The sequence below is a fragment of the Spea bombifrons genome, chromosome 1 (assembly GCF_027358695.1).
Source record: "Spea bombifrons isolate aSpeBom1 chromosome 1, aSpeBom1.2.pri, whole genome shotgun sequence".
In the NCBI taxonomy this organism is placed as follows: domain Eukaryota; kingdom Metazoa; phylum Chordata; class Amphibia; order Anura; family Pelobatidae; genus Spea; species Spea bombifrons.
In genome coordinates, this window is record NC_071087.1 from 74810998 (window position 1) to 74828629 (window position 17632).

Below are 17632 nucleotides of genomic sequence, written 5' to 3' on the forward strand. Positions count from 1 at the left end.
GTCGGCTAATGCAATTTACCCTCATCAAACCGTATATTTTTAAATACTAGACACACCAAGGTATTTCAAATGCTGGTATTTTAACCCATTCCATGCACTAATTTTACTACCACCCGTTGTACAAATAAATTGTACTTCAGATGTGAATTCACAGCTCCTGGTATATGTCGCTGTCACACAATATGTGTTCAGCAACATCTCTCGAATACAGGGATACCAACCATGCATGGATTTGTCGGGTTGTTTGTGAAGTAAAATGCCAAATTTGGGAAGTACGCATTTTTCAACTTTGAACGTTAACATCTGGTCCTCTGGCCCTATGTCCTAAGTGGGCCATCTTTGACGCCGGCTGATTCAGTTTACCCTATGAAACTATATATTTTTGAAAACTAAACACCCCCAGTTATTTCGACTGCTGGTATGTTAACCATTTCCATGCACAAGGTTCTACCACCAGCCTTTGCCAAAGTTTACAATAGGAATTTTGTTTTTATTTTTTTCACACAAATTGTACTTCAAGTATAAATGTATAGCTCCTGGTATATAGTATGTCACTGTCAAACAACAACCCAATATGTGTTCAGCAAGATCTCCCGAGTACAGTGATACTACCCATGCATTGGTTTGTTGCATTCTTTGTAAGGTAAAACCCCAAATTTTGGAAGTGCACATTTTTTTACTTGGAACTTTGACATATGGTCTATTTACCCCATCAAATCATAATTTTGAAAACTAGACACCCCCTAGGATATTGCAAATGCTGATATTTTAACCGTTTCCATGCACTAGTTTTACCACCAGCCTTTGTGAAAATTTGTGGTGGTATTTTTTTTTCTACACACATTGTACCTCAGGTGTGAATTTAGAGCTCCTGATATATGTCACTGTCAAACACAATACATCCCATGCGCTTTATTCCATTTTGGTCAGTCTGTGCGTATGTTATGTTACCATATTTTTATAAATTTTATTTTTAGCTATTTAAATTTTTTTCCCTTCTTTTTTTCATATTTGACATTCTGATTAGAAAGCTGGGCTCCATTGACTTGCATGGTTGAATGGAGAGACCGTCCTGGAAACTTGTTTTTTTTTTTTAAAGGAAGCCACCATGTTGCAAGAGGCAAAATCTCTCACAGTGGCACTTGTGACTGCTCTCTGGAGCGGTAACAGTGTATCCTGGGGTGGGTGTTCGATGTCGCTGAATGCCTCGTTATCGAGGAATTTCAGCAACACCATTGACGCTTAGGACACAATCATTGATCGCCTCCTAAACTCTTAAAACGGGTGTCATGGCGGACGTTGAAGCCACAGGGAGGGGCGACACGGGGCCCCTGATGCCGATCTCTGTGTTTCTGAAGCAACACCATTTAAGCACTGGTCGTTAAGTGGTTAATGTACACAGCAATTTATTAATTTTTGGTAACCTGCATTCCTTGTGAACAGTTTGTTGGGAGTACAGTTTTCTCTTTAGCCAGAGGAATTCCTCTGCCATTTTACAAAATTCATATAAATTCAAACACACATTAGAGCCAGTTTAACCCCTTAATGACAATTGACAGTCTGGGCAAGTCACCCGAAAACAAAGGGTTAACGACAATTGACGTGCCAGGACCGTCATGATGGTGTTTATTGTCTGTGCTTTGTTCTCCCTCCCGTCCTACCCTACCCTATCCATGTGCCACATGCCCTGCCCCCACGGACTTTGGCCTCTCTTGCATGGAGATTCTTACAGGTGGTGGGGTACGGACCGGGGGTGGTTCGTAGAGGGAGTCTTCTACAGATCCCTGGTTGCTGGGACAGCTAGGGGAGCGAAGATCAGCCGGGTTATCATACGCACGCCGGCTATCTTGCGGTCCGTCCCGGGCAAACTTTAAACTGATGTCACTCGGGGTCCCTTCTGCTGATTGTGTCGCTTTTTAGACAGGATACCCTCAGGACCCCGAGCTATCCATCGGCACCCCGGGATCGCCACCGCTCCTTCAGGATCCCCCCCGAGAATGACGGCTAAAGTTATACGGACATTGCAGGGCTCGGTGGCCTAAGTGTGGCGCCGGACTGTCTGGGCAGGGCGGGAAGATGTGGACATGATTTATGGTCTTTTCCTCACCTAACCTGTATATAAGCTCGTGTTTCCCCGATAAACTGTGTAGAGCTGAAACAACGAATCGATAAAATCGATAATAATCGATAACGGAAATCATCGATAACGATTTCCGTTATCGATTAATCGAGTGATCAATTCGTTGTTGGAGCACTCGGCTCCTTTTACTTACCTCCGCGAGCGTTCCCCGCTTCTGCTACACGCTCTGCAGTCTCCGCCTTCTAGCTACGTGACGGATGTGACGCGTTCCGGAGGTAAGTATTCTTCATGTCTATGTGCACGGATCGCACAGAGCCACTCGCACAGAGCGAATCGCTCTGTGCGAATGGAGCCACTCGCACAGAGCGGTTCGCTCTGTGCGAGTGGCTCCATTCGCACAGAGCGGTTCGCTCTGTGCGAGTGGCTCCATTCGCACAGAGCGGTTCGCTCTGTGCGAGTGGCTCCATTCGCACAGAGCGGTTCGCTCTGTGCGAGTGGCTCCATTCGCACAGAGCGGTTCGCTCTGTGCGAGTGGCTCCATTCGCACAGAGCGGTTCGCTCTGTGCGAGTGGCTCCATTCGCACAGAGCGAACCGCTCTGTGCGAGTGGCTCCATTCGCACAGAGCGAACCGCTCTGTGCGAGTGGCTCCATTCGCACAGAGCGGTTCGCTCTGTGCGAGTGGCTCCATTCGCACAGAGCGGTTCGCTCTGTGCGAGTGGCTCCATTCGCACAGAGCGGTTCGCTCTGTGCGAGTGGCTCCATTCGCACAGAGCGGTTCGCTCTGTGCGAGTGGCTCCATTCGCACAGAGCGAACCGCTCTGTGCGAGTGGCTCCATTCGCACAGAGCGGTTCGTGAGTGTGGGTGCAGGGCAGAGTGGGGGTGGGGGTGCAGGGCAGAGTGGGGGTGGGGGTGCAGGGCAGAGTGGGGGTGGGGGGTGCAGGGCAGGAGACTGGGTGCAGGGCAGAGTGGGGGTGGGGATGCAGGGTGTGAGTGTGGGTGCAGAGCAGAGTGGGAGACTGGGTGCAGGGCAGAGTGGGGGTGGGGATGCAGGGCAGGGTGTGAGTGTGGGTGCAGGGCAGAGTGGGTGCAGGGCAGAGTGTGAGTGTGGGGGCAGGGCAGAATGTGGGGGCAGGGCTGGGTGCAGGGCAGAGTTAGAGACTGGGTGCAGGGGCACAGTGCAAAGTGCTGGGTGCAAAGTGCCAGTGCTGGGTGCAAAGTGCCAGGGCTGGGTGCAAAGTGCTGGGTGCAAAGTGCCAGGGCTGGGTGCAAAGTGCAAAGTGCTGGTGCAAAGTGCTGAATGCTGGGTGCAAAGTGCTGGATGCAAAGTGCCAGGGCTGGGGCAAAGTGCTGGGTGCAAAGTGCTGGGTGCAAAGTGCCAGGGCTGGGTGCAAAGTGCTGGGTGCAAAGTGCTGGGTGCAAAGTGCTGGGTGCAAAGTGCTGGGTGCAAAGTGCAAAGTGCTGGGGCAAAGTTTCTTGAACAGTAATAGTCCACCTCTTTTCAGAATGTTTGGGGTTATTTTGTTTCATAAATATTGTGTTTGGGTTCTTGTACTTTGAAAATATTGTTTTTTATTACATCATAACAAAATAAGAATGTTAATGTAAATTTTAAGTTGTTTTTTAACATCCAGTTCATTAAATTCTTTTAAATAAACGAAAAATTTGCATATTGTTTTTTTTTATCCGATTAATCGATTAATCGAAAAAATAATCGGCCGATTAATCGATTATTAAAATAATCGTTAGTTGCAGCCCTAAAACTGTGTTACTTCCCTGGAACATTAGTCTCATCTAATGCTTCAGGGGCTCGCTGGATCACTCCTTGTCCTTTTCAGGACAATTACGGCACTATTCAGCTACGCCTCGGCAAGCTACGGTGCCGTGAAGTTAAACACACCAGACCAGTTCCTGTGCCCTTCCTCCCTAGTGTCGGCTAGAGCTGGAAGTGATTAACCATTTAGGTCCTGGCAGGAAGCATCGTAGAACCGACGGGTGCCCGTCACAATACCAAACCCTCCCCGGGGCGTCAATGTCCACCTTACACTGTATGCCTCTGTTAAAAGAGTTTAGGAGGCAATCAACGATCGCTGAAATGCCTCAATCACAAGGCATTCAGCGGCACCGAACTCCCACCCCAGGGCGCGTCACAACCGCCACTGCGAGTGATTTTGCCGCAAAGGAGTTGAAATCTGTCTCCTCTTGCAGGTTGAATACAGGTACATACCGGAAATAGCACATAGGGGGAAGATACCAGATTTGGATGAATGGTTTTGAAATAGCAAAACGCTACCTATACTTATTGCCACATAACGTGCAGAAAAAAAGCAAACAAAAACATAAAAACATTGGGTATTTCTAAACTCAGGGCAAATAGTACAATCTAATTAGGGTTTTTTTTTCATTAGCTGTTACAGATCAGTAAAAGATTTTTAAAATAAAAGTTAGAAAAAGTATTTTTTTCTAAATTTTTCACCATATTTTATACTTTTTTTTTATAGTGAATAATATGATACAATCAAAACTATGACATCTAACGAAAGCCCTTGTCCTGAAAAAAACCCAATATATAACTTGTGTGGGTTCAGTAAACAGGAAAGAATAAAATTACAGCTAAACACGAGCAGTACAAAAAATAAAGTCACAAAGGGGTTAAAGAGAAAATCAGCCAAATAATCACCTGTTTTAAATTTTAATACCCATTCCAAAAATAAAGCAAAAATGTCATTTATCAAAGTAAAACTTAATATTAAACTTAATTGAAAGCCCAGAGTTAAAGCATTCTGGATTCATAGGCAGCAATTGACAATCCTACTCAATATCTACTTTTGCCATTTCTCCCCGTATGCTAAGACCCAATCCAAAGCATCATCAAAAGAAGCATATTTAATAGGAAAAAAAATTAACTATTTCATAATTTAATGATTGACCAGTCGGGAATGCCAAATTATGTATTAGTCTAAAAGTACCTTTTTCTTTTTTGGGAACTAGGCCTAAAGGGGATAAACGAAAACATTGAAATGGGATATACTCAGAAGGTCCTGCTATTCTACATAAAGCAACTTCTTTCTGAACTTTCTTAATTGCAACCTGTAAATTAACCTCAAATTAAATTTTTAGCCCATATAAAATTAACTGAATCATAAACAGGAACTTTAAAACCATCACTAAACTAAGGCTGAAACAACTAATCGATAAAATCGATAATAATCGATTATGAAAATCGTTGGCAACGAATTTCATCATTGATTAATCGAATCGATTTTTATCGATTATAAAAAGAGGTTTTTTTCAGAGCAAATGCTCTGAAAAACTCCTCTCCTTATAATAATCCGATCTCAAACAGAGATCGGATTATAACACCGGAATCCAGATCCCCCGCAACGCTGCAAGGGACCTGGATTCCCCTCACTGTCGGCCGGTCTCTCACTTCTGTCTCTCTCCCCCCTCCCATACACCCCTCTGACTCCTCCCCCTCCCATACATCACTCTGCCTCTCTCCCGGCTCCATTACTGACAAGGACTTTCACTGCAGCTTCATAGAAGCCACAGTGTAAGTGAAGGTGAGTAATGGAGGCTGTCTGTGCGATGCAGACACTCACAGGCTGACAGAGAATCATCCTCTCTGTCAGCTGGTGGGGGTCTGCATCGCACAGATAGCCTCCGTTACTGTCAGTAACGGAGCCGGGTAGAGAGGCAGAGCGGTGTATGGGAGGGGGGAGGAGTCAGAGGGGTGTATGGGAGCCACCCTCCCATACACCACTGTGGCTCCTCCCCCTCCCATACACCACTCTGCCTCTCTACCCGGCTCCCTGGTGTCTAGTGAAGATCCGTTGCTGACAGGAGGAGGGGGGAGGAGGCAGAGTGGTGTATGGGAGGGGGGAGGAGGCAGAGTGGAGTATGGGAGGGGAAGGAGGCAGAGTGGAGTATAGGATGGGGAGGAGCCAGAGTGGAGTATGGGATGGGGAGGGACCAGAGTTGTATGGGAGAGGGGAGGAGCCAGAGTGGTGTATGGGAGAGGGGAGGAGCCAGAGTGGTGTATGGGAGGGGGAGGAGGCAGAGTGGAGTATGGGAGGAGGCAGAGTGGAGTATGGGAGGGGGGAGGAGGCAAAGTGGTATATGGGAGGGGGAGGAGGCAAAGTGATGTATGGGAGGGGGAGGAGCCAAAGTGATGTATGGGAGGGGGAGGGGGGAGGAGGCAGAGTGGAGTATGGGAGGGGGAGGAGGCAGAGTGGAGTATGGGAGGGGGAGGAGCCAGAGCAGTGTATGGGAGGAGGAGCCAGAGTGGTGTATGGGAGGGGGAGGAGCCAAATTTGTGTATGGGTGAGTTATAGTGGTGTATGGGGGGTATTATGAATTTCAGGGCATATAGGGGGTATAAGGCATATCGATATTAGGCATATCAGGGGGTCATAAAACATCTGGGGGTAAAAGGTATATCAGGGGGCTCAGTTGCATATCACTGGCATATAAGTAGTATAAGGCATACATATCAGGGGCACAGTGGCATATCGGGGCACAGTGGAATCTGGCTTATAAGAGGTATAAGGCATATATGGGGGCAGAGTGGCAAGCTGGGGGTCTGATGTGCATAACCGGCGGCAGTTTGGTAAATAAAAATAATTTAAACAAGGCCTTTTTTCTCATAGTTTTTATTAGGGCTGCAACTAACGATTATTTTAATAATCGATTAATCGGCCGATTATTTTTTCGATTAATCGGATAAAAAAAACAATATGCAAATTTTTCGTTTATTTAAAAGAATTTTGCATTGTGCCCCCACCCCTTTGCACTGTGCCCCCACCCTCACTCTGCCCTGCATCCCCACCCCCACTCTGCCCTGCACCCAGTCTCACAGCCTGCCCTGCACCCAGTCTCACAGCCTGCCCTGCATCCCCACTCTGCCCTGCACCCAGTCTCACACCCTGCCCTGCACCCAGTCTCACACCCTGCCCTGCACCCAGTCTCACACCCTGCCCTGCCCTGCACCCAGTCTCACAGCCTGCCCTGCACCCAGTCTCACAGCCTGCCCTGCACCCAGTCTCACAGCCTGCCCTGCATCCCCACTCTGCTCTGCACCCAGTCTCACACCCTGCCCTGCCCCCCCACCCCCACTCTACTCTGCACCCAGTCTCACACCCTGCCCTGCATCCCAACCCCCACTCTGCTCTGCACCCAGTCTGCCACCCTGCCCTCCCACCCCCACTCTGACCTGCATCCAGTCTCCTGGCCCCACTCTGCCCTGCACTCACATCCTGCCCTGCATCCCCTGCCCCCCCACCCCCTGTGCCGCGGACCCCCCACCCCCTGTGCCGCGGACCCCCCACTGTGCAGCGCACCCCCCCCCACTGTGCAGCGCACCCCCCCACTCACTGTGCAGCGCACCCCCCCCACTCACTGTGCAGCGCACCCCCCCACTCACTCTGCCGCGCACCCACACACACACTCTGCCGCGCGCACGCACGCACGCACGCACACACACACACACACACACACACACACACACACACACACACACACTCTGCCGCGCACCCAGTCTCGCACATAAACATTCGCACAGACAATAGACATAAAGAGTACTTACCTCCGCTACGAACTTGTTCCACTTCCAACTTGATAGTAGACGCGCGTCACATCCGTCGTCACGTAGCTTGAAGAAGGCGGAGACTGCAGAGCGTGGAGCAGAAGCGGGGAACGCTGGCGGAGGTAAGTAAAAGGAGCCTAGTGCTCCAACGACGAATCGATCACTCGATTAATCGATAACGGAAATCGTTATCGATGATTTCCGTTATCGATTATTATCGATTTTATCGATTCGTTGTTTCAGCTCTAGTTTTTATTAAATATGAAAAATAGTTAACATATGAATTAATATTTACTAATAACTTTGTATTAAAACCTAGTTTGAGAAACCCGTGTAAAATAAGAAGGTGAATAGAGAGAGACCATTGCAATAAAGAGATGAAAGTGTAAATTGTACGTTTTTTATTATATTACGTATTATTTTAAATTTTGAAAAATTGCATTTTTTTATCCGATTAATCGAAAAAATAATTTGCCAACTAATCGATTATTAAAATAATCGTTAGTTGCAGCCCTACACTAAACCCTTCAATTATTATTCTGGCCTTCTCCTTGTTTGGATAGATACTTAAAAATGGAAGCATTTCTTCCAACTTCACAGGAGTCGGCAACCTTTGAGCTTTGAAAATGAACCTGTGCATTGGCTGTTTTAAAATCTTTCATTGAATGATGCAAACCCCCTGCAAGATAAACATTCAGATTAAAATCTAAAAAAATTACAAAGAACCTCATTGGCCCCTTGAAAAAGAAAGTGGACGTCACTTTTTTGCCGTATTAACTTAACATTTACTATTTCAACTGATACTAGTGATGGGAAGTTCGGATCATTAATGTGAATCGGATCATTTCGACTCGTTCACTGAAATGATCCGATTCATGATCCGAATCTTCGGATCACTCAGTGTTACTCACAGGAGTTACTGTTTCCCAGTCCCTCAGTGGAGGCCCTTTCATTAGTCAATGAACCCTCCTGCCTGCCTACTCGAGTGATGTCAATGAAGGCAGAGAGTCGTTCAAAGATTCGGATCTAACAGGGATCCGAATCTTACAGTGATCCGGATCACTGTAAGATCCGGATCACTGTAAAATCTGAATCTTTGAACGACTCTCTGCCTTCATTGGGATTCAAATCATTCAGACAATATCACCATACTTTTATAAATAAATACATCAATAATCACTGCCCCCAGGATTTACATTCCCCTTTACCTCCAACTGCATCTTAAGTTAACTTTATAAAATTAATCAAATTAACCCTTAGCATTAAATTAACCCTTAACACCCCATCAACCATGACTGCCCCTAAATTAATTGCATGTACTCCAGATAAATTACCTAATAAATTGGTATGGTTGATGGGGTCTTTAGTGTTAATTTGGGAGCAGTTATGGTTAATGCGGTGTTTAGGGTTAATTTAGGGGCAGTTATGCTTAACGGGGTGTTTAGGGTTAATTTAGGGGCAGTTATGCTTAATGGGGTGTTTAGGGTTAATTTAGGGGCAGTTATGCTTAACGGGGTGTTTAGGGTTAATTTAATGCTGAGGGTTAATTTAATTAATTTAATAAAGTTAACTTAAGGTGCAGTTAGAGGTAAAGGGGAATGTAGATCCTGGGGCAGTGATTATTAATGTATTTATTTATAAAAGTATGGTGATATTCTCTGAATGGTTCGAATCTCTGTAAGATTCGGATCCTTGTAAGATTCTAATCATTTGAATCATATGAATCATTTGAATCTTTGAACGACTCTGACTCTATGAGTCTTTGTTCCTCTGTGAATGAATGAGCTGTAACCTGATCCCAGAGTCTGCGTGATTCACAGACTGAACTACTACAAATGAATCGTTCAGTCTACTGAACTGATTCATCCGGATCACTAAAAAGATTCGGATCAAATGAATGATTCGTTCATGATCCGGACATCACTAATTATTTATTGGCACTAATGTATCAAAAGGTGGGGGAATATTGTAGGGGAAAATGTGTTTTTTTGCAGTTTCCCTTAGAATTCCTTCCACATGGTAGGTGTCACTGCTACGCAAAAACACAATTTATGTTCAGCAACATATCACCAGCACATGATATTTCATATGCATTTTTGGAAATGTTTTGGGGGGCCAAAATGCCCAGTTATAAACTACAACATTTTTCTATTGGGCAGGTGCACAGCAAATGTTTTTTCATATTTGTAGCTGGTTTTCGGGACCTTTTTTTACACTATTTTTAAATAGTGCTGACGGCAGCGGGAAACACCCCCATTTTAAGGAAAAATGGGCGGGGGCGGGTCAAGACCCCGCGACCCGGAGGATTCGGGTCTTGAACCGGAGAAGCAGTGCTCACGCGGCAAACTCCAGGTCAAACCCGAAGAGTTCCCAGGTATGATCATCAGTGTCCTTTCAAAGCAGTGAACATTTGTGGAAAGAGGAGTACATCCACATGCTTGTTTTGTCTCCTTATTTATCTGAAAAATGTTAGAAACGCTGAAACTGTATATAATTTGTTCATCAGTTATAACTAAACTTCTCTGTTCGGTGTTGAGCCAGGTCATAGCATTCCAGATTCACTCAGGTTTTTAGCTTGAGGGAAAATGTATGAGATGCTTTCTTAACGAATACATTGTCCAGTACTAAACTATTATGATGTATTTTTTTCCTTTTTTCAAATACAGACCAACCATGAGTCCCGAACTTGGTCTGTAAAGAGCAAACTGCTCTCCATTGCAATGATGACAGGGGACTGTTGCCACCTTCCCGGTTCCCTGTGTGATTGCAGAGGGAGTGCCACTTTTTTGAAGTCTTTGGAAGATCCAGACCTTGGCAAACCTCAGTATATCACCCAAGTAACAGCTAAGGATGGCCAGCTACTTTCTACAGTGATCAAAGCTTTGGGCACACAGAGGTAAGCAGTGATTAACTATCTTTACCACATAGTTAACTGTAGCGTGCAGTAAGCCTATTTTTTCAGGTGCCAGTGAAGCTAGTTTGCTTTGATATCCCCCAAATTAAGAGACTTTTTCATGTCTGTAGTATGTAATTTCATTTTGTTAACCTTTTTAGATGTCAGTTTTCCATTCCAAATGCATCAAACTCTGATTTGAGTTGCTAGCATTAGTGCTTACCTAATTAGCGTACCCAACTGTGACTGCATGTGTACTTACTCATGGGGTTTCTGGATTCAGGAGATTGGGTTTTCATGCATACCCTACATCCAGGTTCTCCTGACTTCAGTCAAGTGAATCATCAACATCAGTATAAAGCCAAGCAGTTTGTATTAAAAACTTTAAGATTAAATTTAAATTATTATTTTATTTCTTTTTGGAGCGATGGACCCATTTGCAGAATATGTCATGAAGGAAGTAATGGAGAGAGACTTTTGTCTCCATGCGACTGCACTGGAACACTGGGTACAGTACACAAGAGTTGCTTGGAGAAGTGGCTGTCCTCCTCCAATACAAGTTATTGTGAATTGTGTCACACAGAGTTCACCGTTGAAAGAAGGCCAAGGCCTGTGACAGAGGTAAAATAATCTAATTCGGCTGTTGGCAAATATTATTCTGAGGAGTGCATATTGGCTAGATCTTTTTCCACTTTTTTTAATGTTTTTTTTTAGTTTTGCTTTACTACTGACATCTGTATAGGTCTTTACTGATGCTAATTAAGGGCCTGTACATTTTTGTACCCTAGAGTCCAGAGAATATTTTGTTTATGTTTTAAGTGCATTTTTCCAATATAGTGCTATAATTTGGTATCACAAATTTCCGAAACATGATTGCAAAGGAAATAAATTAATAATATATGAATCCGTTCGCGACTAATGATGTACCAGGTACATCAGAAAAAGTTGTCCCTATAGGACCAATGCTGTACCTGGTACATGATAAAATAGAGGCACTGATATTGCTGACCACTCCATGACCCGAGTGGTCAAGCTACAGCAGATCCCTGCATTTCCGTACATGTGATCGCTTCTGCAAACAACCATGGATATAGTCAGATGCTTGTAAGCACTGCCTTTGTCTCTGCCTGTTGTGAGATGGAGAGAGACCGAAGACAGAGAGAACGTTAGGAAACAGTTCAACCCAAGGTTTAAGAAAATGATGTACACCGATCATCCATAACATTATGTCCAACGACAGTGAATAACACTGAAAATCTTGTTATCACGGCGCCTGTCACTGGTTGGGATATATTAGACCAGGGGTGTCCAAGTTTTTTCTGCAGTGGACCACTTCATCAGAAATGTGTGTGTGTGTGTGTGTGTGCGTGGGCCGAACTCATTTTTCACTGAGAGAAAAAAAGGCCTTTTAGCTTTATAATCATACCTGGGCTACTCGGAGCCTTCCTTTGCTGGACGTGGCCAGGACAGTACACTGACGTCGGTGGGAGTTCCCGCTGACGTCGGTGGGAGGAAAAATGGGCCGGGAGTGGGGGGTGTCAAGACCCCGCTCCCGCGACCCGGCTCAAACACGTAGAGTTCCCCGGTATGTTCATAATGCATGTTAATACAGGGTTAATTTGGCGATAATGAAAAAAGCAGTGGAAACGTTTTTTTGATCAACTTTTATATGTCATTCTATCAATACTAAATTACTTAAACAGTAAAACAAAGTCAGTCCACAAACCATTTAAAAGATGTTTAGCCAAATAAAACTGCACAAGGCTGGAGGACACTGTGGGTACAAGCTGGTTGATGCACACTGGAGGCAGGGCCAGATTAAGAGCATCAAGGGCCTGGTGCTGAGGATTTTGGTGGCCGTTATATGGAAATAAATTAAACAGACAGAATCTTAACTTAACTCATTGGCATCGATGTACCCTGCATAAAGATGACATCAGTGCTTGGCAGATAATATAGGGAGGCGTGAAGCCACAATTTAGTACCACTAATCCTTTTTAATAAAATATGCAGATTGAAACAGAGTAAATAACACAAAACCTTTAATTTTCCTCTCACTGATTTCTGAGCCAAGAAAGTTTTTTTTCTCTGAAGTGACTACAAATTCAGGAGGGCCTTTTATCTCTGGATAAGTAAAAATTAAATAGTTCTATTTATTCCTGCAGTAAGTAAAGTGCCAGGAAACAGACAACCAAATACACACCAGGACCAGTTCTGCCACACCGACACCCAAACACACACACCAGGACAGGCTCTGTGTCACGTTCTGCCCAGGCTGCGGAGCTGCATATCTGTCTTGTGATGCCCAACCATCCTCTTGTCTATTGATGCCCCCACTGCCATGTGTATTACCCACCAGCCACACACACCCCTGTTTATATTTGTTTTGTGATGCCATAACCCACCACCCTCCCTCAAAGTCTGGTGGGCCGCATTTTGTTGAGTATGGGGGTGTGTAGCCGCAGACCAGTCAGGGTGCCCATTCCGACCCCTGTCCACTGTCAAAAGCGCCTTCAATGGGCAGGTAAGCATAAGAACAATGGAGCAATGGAAAAAGGTGGCTTGGCCTGATGAATCACATGTGGATGCCTAGGTGCATGTGGAGAACACATGGCGCCAGGATGCATCCATGGAGACCCCACCTCTTGCTAATGTCTTGGTGCCAGATACCACAGCACACCTTCAAAGGTCTATTGGGGTCCATGCCTCAACGGATCAGGTGTAACAATCCTACGAGAGACGGGACCCGTTTGCAGAATGGTGAGCTATCAGGACAAGTAGTTGTAGGAGGAATAGTGGGACAATAGCAGGAAAGTTCAAATAGCATAAACAGGTCACAGTCCAAGGTCGAGGCAGGCAGCAAACAGGCAAAGTCCAAAATCAATCCGAAGACAATCCAGGCGGTGATCAGAGAGTAGTCAGGAACAAAGCAGGAGCCAGAAAACCAGTAAATCAGAATATAACACACTGAGACAGTGATAACGTATGTACCACACAAGGGCTCAGATTAGAGTGAGCAGGGGATTTAAATTTGGTGCCAAACAGCTGCCATGACGGCGTGCACGTGTGCGCACTTCCAGCACACCGAGGACGGGAGAAGATCCTCTCCAGGACCCCTGCCGCAGACCCCCAGCAGGAGAGACAGACGACCGAGGACGGCGAAGAGGGTGATCCTCGGCGGAGACCAGCACTGGAGGACCCAACGGCGGGCACCATAGAAGACGCCCCCACCCAAGGGAGCGGGACGCGAGACGGACGCACGGCAGCAGCGGAGCCCATCAGACAGACCCGCCGGCGAAAGGTGACATCAGGGCTGTTTTGGCAGCAAAAGGGTGACCTACACAATATTACCGTATTTGCTCGATTATAAGACGAGGTTTTTTTCAGAGCAAATGCTCTGAAAAATACCCCTCGTCTTATAATCGAGGTCGTCTTCTAATCAGACCTCAAAATGTCCGCTGGGGCCAGGCTGCTTACCGAGCTTTGGTCGCGAGCAGCAGGAGAACAAGAAGCTTGAAGAGTGTCACATAACTCTGCCTCCCCCCTCCTTCCTCTGGGGGCGGGGCCAGAGAAGTTGCACGCACAGCCGGGCCCCTGCAGAAGTCTTCGAGTGAGAGATCAGCAGTTCAGGTAAGGGGGTGGGGGGCTGGGGGGTTTGAGCGTGTGTGTGTATGTGTGATTAATGGAATGAATGAGTATTTAAATGTTTGTGAATGAGTGTGTGTTAGTATGGATGTGTAAGGGTGGTGGTGGTAGCATGGCATAGGGAGGCTGTACTCACACTCCTATCATCCTAGGTTCCAGCATGTACTGGCTGCCTTGGCTTGATAGGAGTGTGATTGCTGTTAGCAGTTATATATATATATATACCTCCAGAAATGCCTTTTAACCCCCTATATGCCACTCTGCCCCATGATATGCCTTTTAACCCCCTATATGCCACTCTGGCATATAGGGGATTAAAAGGCATATCATGGGGCAGAGTGGCAAATAGGGGGTAAAAGGCATTTCTGGGGGCAGAGTGGCAACCCTCGGGGCAGATGTGCATAACTGGGGGGGCAGGTTGGCAAATAAAAGGAAATAAAAAAAATATATTTTTTTCTCAATCATAGCTTTTATTAAATATGAAAATATTGTTTACATGAATTAATATTTACTAGTAAAACTTTTTTTCCTATAGGGTAGTCTTATATTCAGGCTTTTTGTTTTTTTCCTAAATTAATATTTAGATTTTGGGGGGTCGTCTTATAATCAGGGTCGTCTTATAATCGAGCAAATACGGTATTCTGTCTCTCACTGTTCAAATAAACTGATGTTGTCTTTGTCAGTGGCCAAACGTACAAAATAACCAGGGGATTAATTTGTCTTTAACCCTTTCACTGCTAAGGACATAATGGTTACGTCCTCACAAGTGGGCTTCAGGTGCGGAGGACGTAACCACTATGTCCTCAGCAGTGACTTACCTCGAATAAAAAATATTAAGTTAAAAAAGTAAAAAAAAAATGATTTGGAGGTCTCTAAAGGCAGATAAATAAAGATCAAAATTGCCTAGAGACCCACAAATTAAATGATGTAAAAATAAACTAGATTAACTTAAAAAAAACAGTTTAAGTATTCTAGCTAAATGATCACTGTGGTAGCCAATGTTACCACAGTGATCAAATAGCTATGAAAAGTCACATTCCCTTTTTAAAAATGGCCGATACTAACTTTTAATCCCATGATCCCTTTGATCATGGGGTTAAATTTAGCCAATGGTACAGGGGGGCAATTTTTGAAATCCTGATGAACTGTAAATGAACTGCAAATATTATTAAAATCAGCCATTTAGCCTGTGTGGAATGTGAGTAACCATCTCATCCCTGGAGCTCCTTGCATTTTTTACTTGCTGTAAAAGTGATTTTTTTTTCTCCCTTTACCATAATTTATTTGGGATTGTAAGGGGAAAGAATGGTGTGTGCTCCTGCAAGTGAATGGAGATATGAAAGGCGTGTGGATGGTGAGTAATTGTAGTTGAAGCCTTGAGGTGGCATTACTGCACACGGAGGAAGTTAAATTATGGCACAAGACAGTACACATTTGCAAAATGAACGTGTTGCTATAGTTAGAAAAAACATATTTTCTAGCCAAAGCAACATTTTCAATCATTATTTTGGCACTCCAAGTTTGTCCTAGAAATGCATGGAGACCCTCATTTGAAGCTCCAAGGGATGTAGTTTCTTGAAATGTGTACGTTATGTGCCCTAATTTAACTTCCCAGATGTCTAGACCACTTTAACTTAAGATATGGCAGATTTGAAAATCTTTTTAAAAAATTGTCGTAAAACATTTAGGGGTTATGCCTGCAATTAGACAGCTCTAAACAGCTGGGAAGTTAAATCATGGTACATAAAGTATACATTTGCATAAACTGCACCCCATGTACTGGCTTTGTCATTAAGGGGTTAATAAGTGTGATATTCACTTATTTGTTGGCGTATTTTAACATCCCAAGCTACTAGAGCTGTTTAATTGACGGCAGCCATGCATTAAATTTAAAGATGTCTTTTTTGATAGTCTAGTAAATTGAACTTTTAGCAATAAAATATTAGAAAAACACAGTCTACTGTTCTCAATTTCTCTTTATTTTAGACCGGTTACATACTACAAATATTTAGCGACACAGGTTTTGAGATTAGCGTTTAGAAAAATAAAATTACAAACTAGTTTTTATTGAGTCGAAAGTGAAAAAATACACTTTTTTCCAATTTTTGGCTTTATTTTGCAAACTTAATGAGACATACACATATAAACATGTATATTTGGAATCTGCTGGGTGTGCTGAAAAAAAACAATGTATGGTTTGTATAGTTTATTCCCAAGAAATGTAATTCTAAACGCGTTTAAACGTGAGTTGCAGCAAAATTATCAAAATTGTCTTTGCACCAGGGTGGGAAAAGGCTTAGCGGCAAAAGGGTTAATCTAACTGTTCATGTCTTACATTTTCTCCTTTCACTTGTATATCTATCCAAAAAAGTTTTTATAACCCTCATTTGATAACGTCCCAATTTTCTCCCCATATGTCCTTTGGTGCATCTAATCTAATAATTTGCCTCCTTTCAGTTTAGCTTTATATTTGCTCTGATTTTTTTGTTTCTCTTGCCTCTAGATTGTAAACTCATTTTAGCAGGGCCCTCCTAATCTGTGGTTTCTGTATGTCATTTTGTTGTTTTATATACTAATTGTTATGTCCTGTCTACCCTTTGTACAGCGCCACGAAATCTGATGCCACTATATAAAACAATAAATCATAATAATAGTATGGGGGGTGGGGTTAGCTAGTGGGAACTAGTTAGGATTAAGTAGGGGTTTAAAAAAAATAAAATTAAGGTATATAGGAATATAGGGTATTTTTCAAATTAGGGCATGTTAAATATATGTATAATGTATAATCTTTTGGAGTTTTTTTAATCTTACTTCTTAACATTTTTTTTTCGTAAAAAAGCCTTACTTGCCCCCGAATATATATTTATTTATCTTTATAGTGTGGCTACACACTATAAAGAGGGGGATATCCAAGAAGAAACTAGTTAAACTAGCCTGGTTCTTAAGTGGTTAAATGGAGTGCCCAAAGTATTTTCAAGGATATGTTTTTTTGTTGTAAATAATGCATAGTTCAATATCACAAGGCCCCCATTATGCCACACACTTTACTACTTTCAAGGTGCAATGTTTGAACAGGTGTATATTCAACACCTGTTCAGATATGTCAGATGCTATAAATCGGGTTTTGTGCCCGATAATGAAAAATGTAAAAAGTAGTTCTTCACTGATAGGGTAATAAACAGAGACTTTAAGCAGAAATGGTTAAGCCATTACAGTTTGCAGTCACAGTTTACAGTCTTAAGTATGCATGGGATTGATATATGGGTGTCCTCCTGAGCATAGACCAAATATGGTCTGAGATCGAACAGTGTCGAACTAGATGTGCCAAGTAGCTCAAAAATCCACTTTAAATACGACAAACCTCATCTCATCAGTTTAGCTGGGCTAAATGCAGAGCCAATTTGGCCCAGGAGAAGCTCGTGGCGGCTAAA

General features: G+C 43.9%; 1 protein-coding gene across 1 annotated transcript in view; it reads left to right on the top strand.

Annotated features, from left to right (window-relative positions):
* MARCHF2 (membrane associated ring-CH-type finger 2) overlaps positions 1 to 17632 on the top strand; it is a 33154-nt gene that overhangs the window by 10891 nt on the left and 4631 nt on the right. Inside the window, exons 2-3 of the mRNA XM_053463812.1 lie at positions 10330 to 10559; positions 10982 to 11177. Of these exons, the coding sequence (XP_053319787.1) occupies positions 10330 to 10559; positions 10982 to 11177 (426 nt within the window). The remainder of the gene's footprint in view (positions 1 to 10329; positions 10560 to 10981; positions 11178 to 17632) is intronic.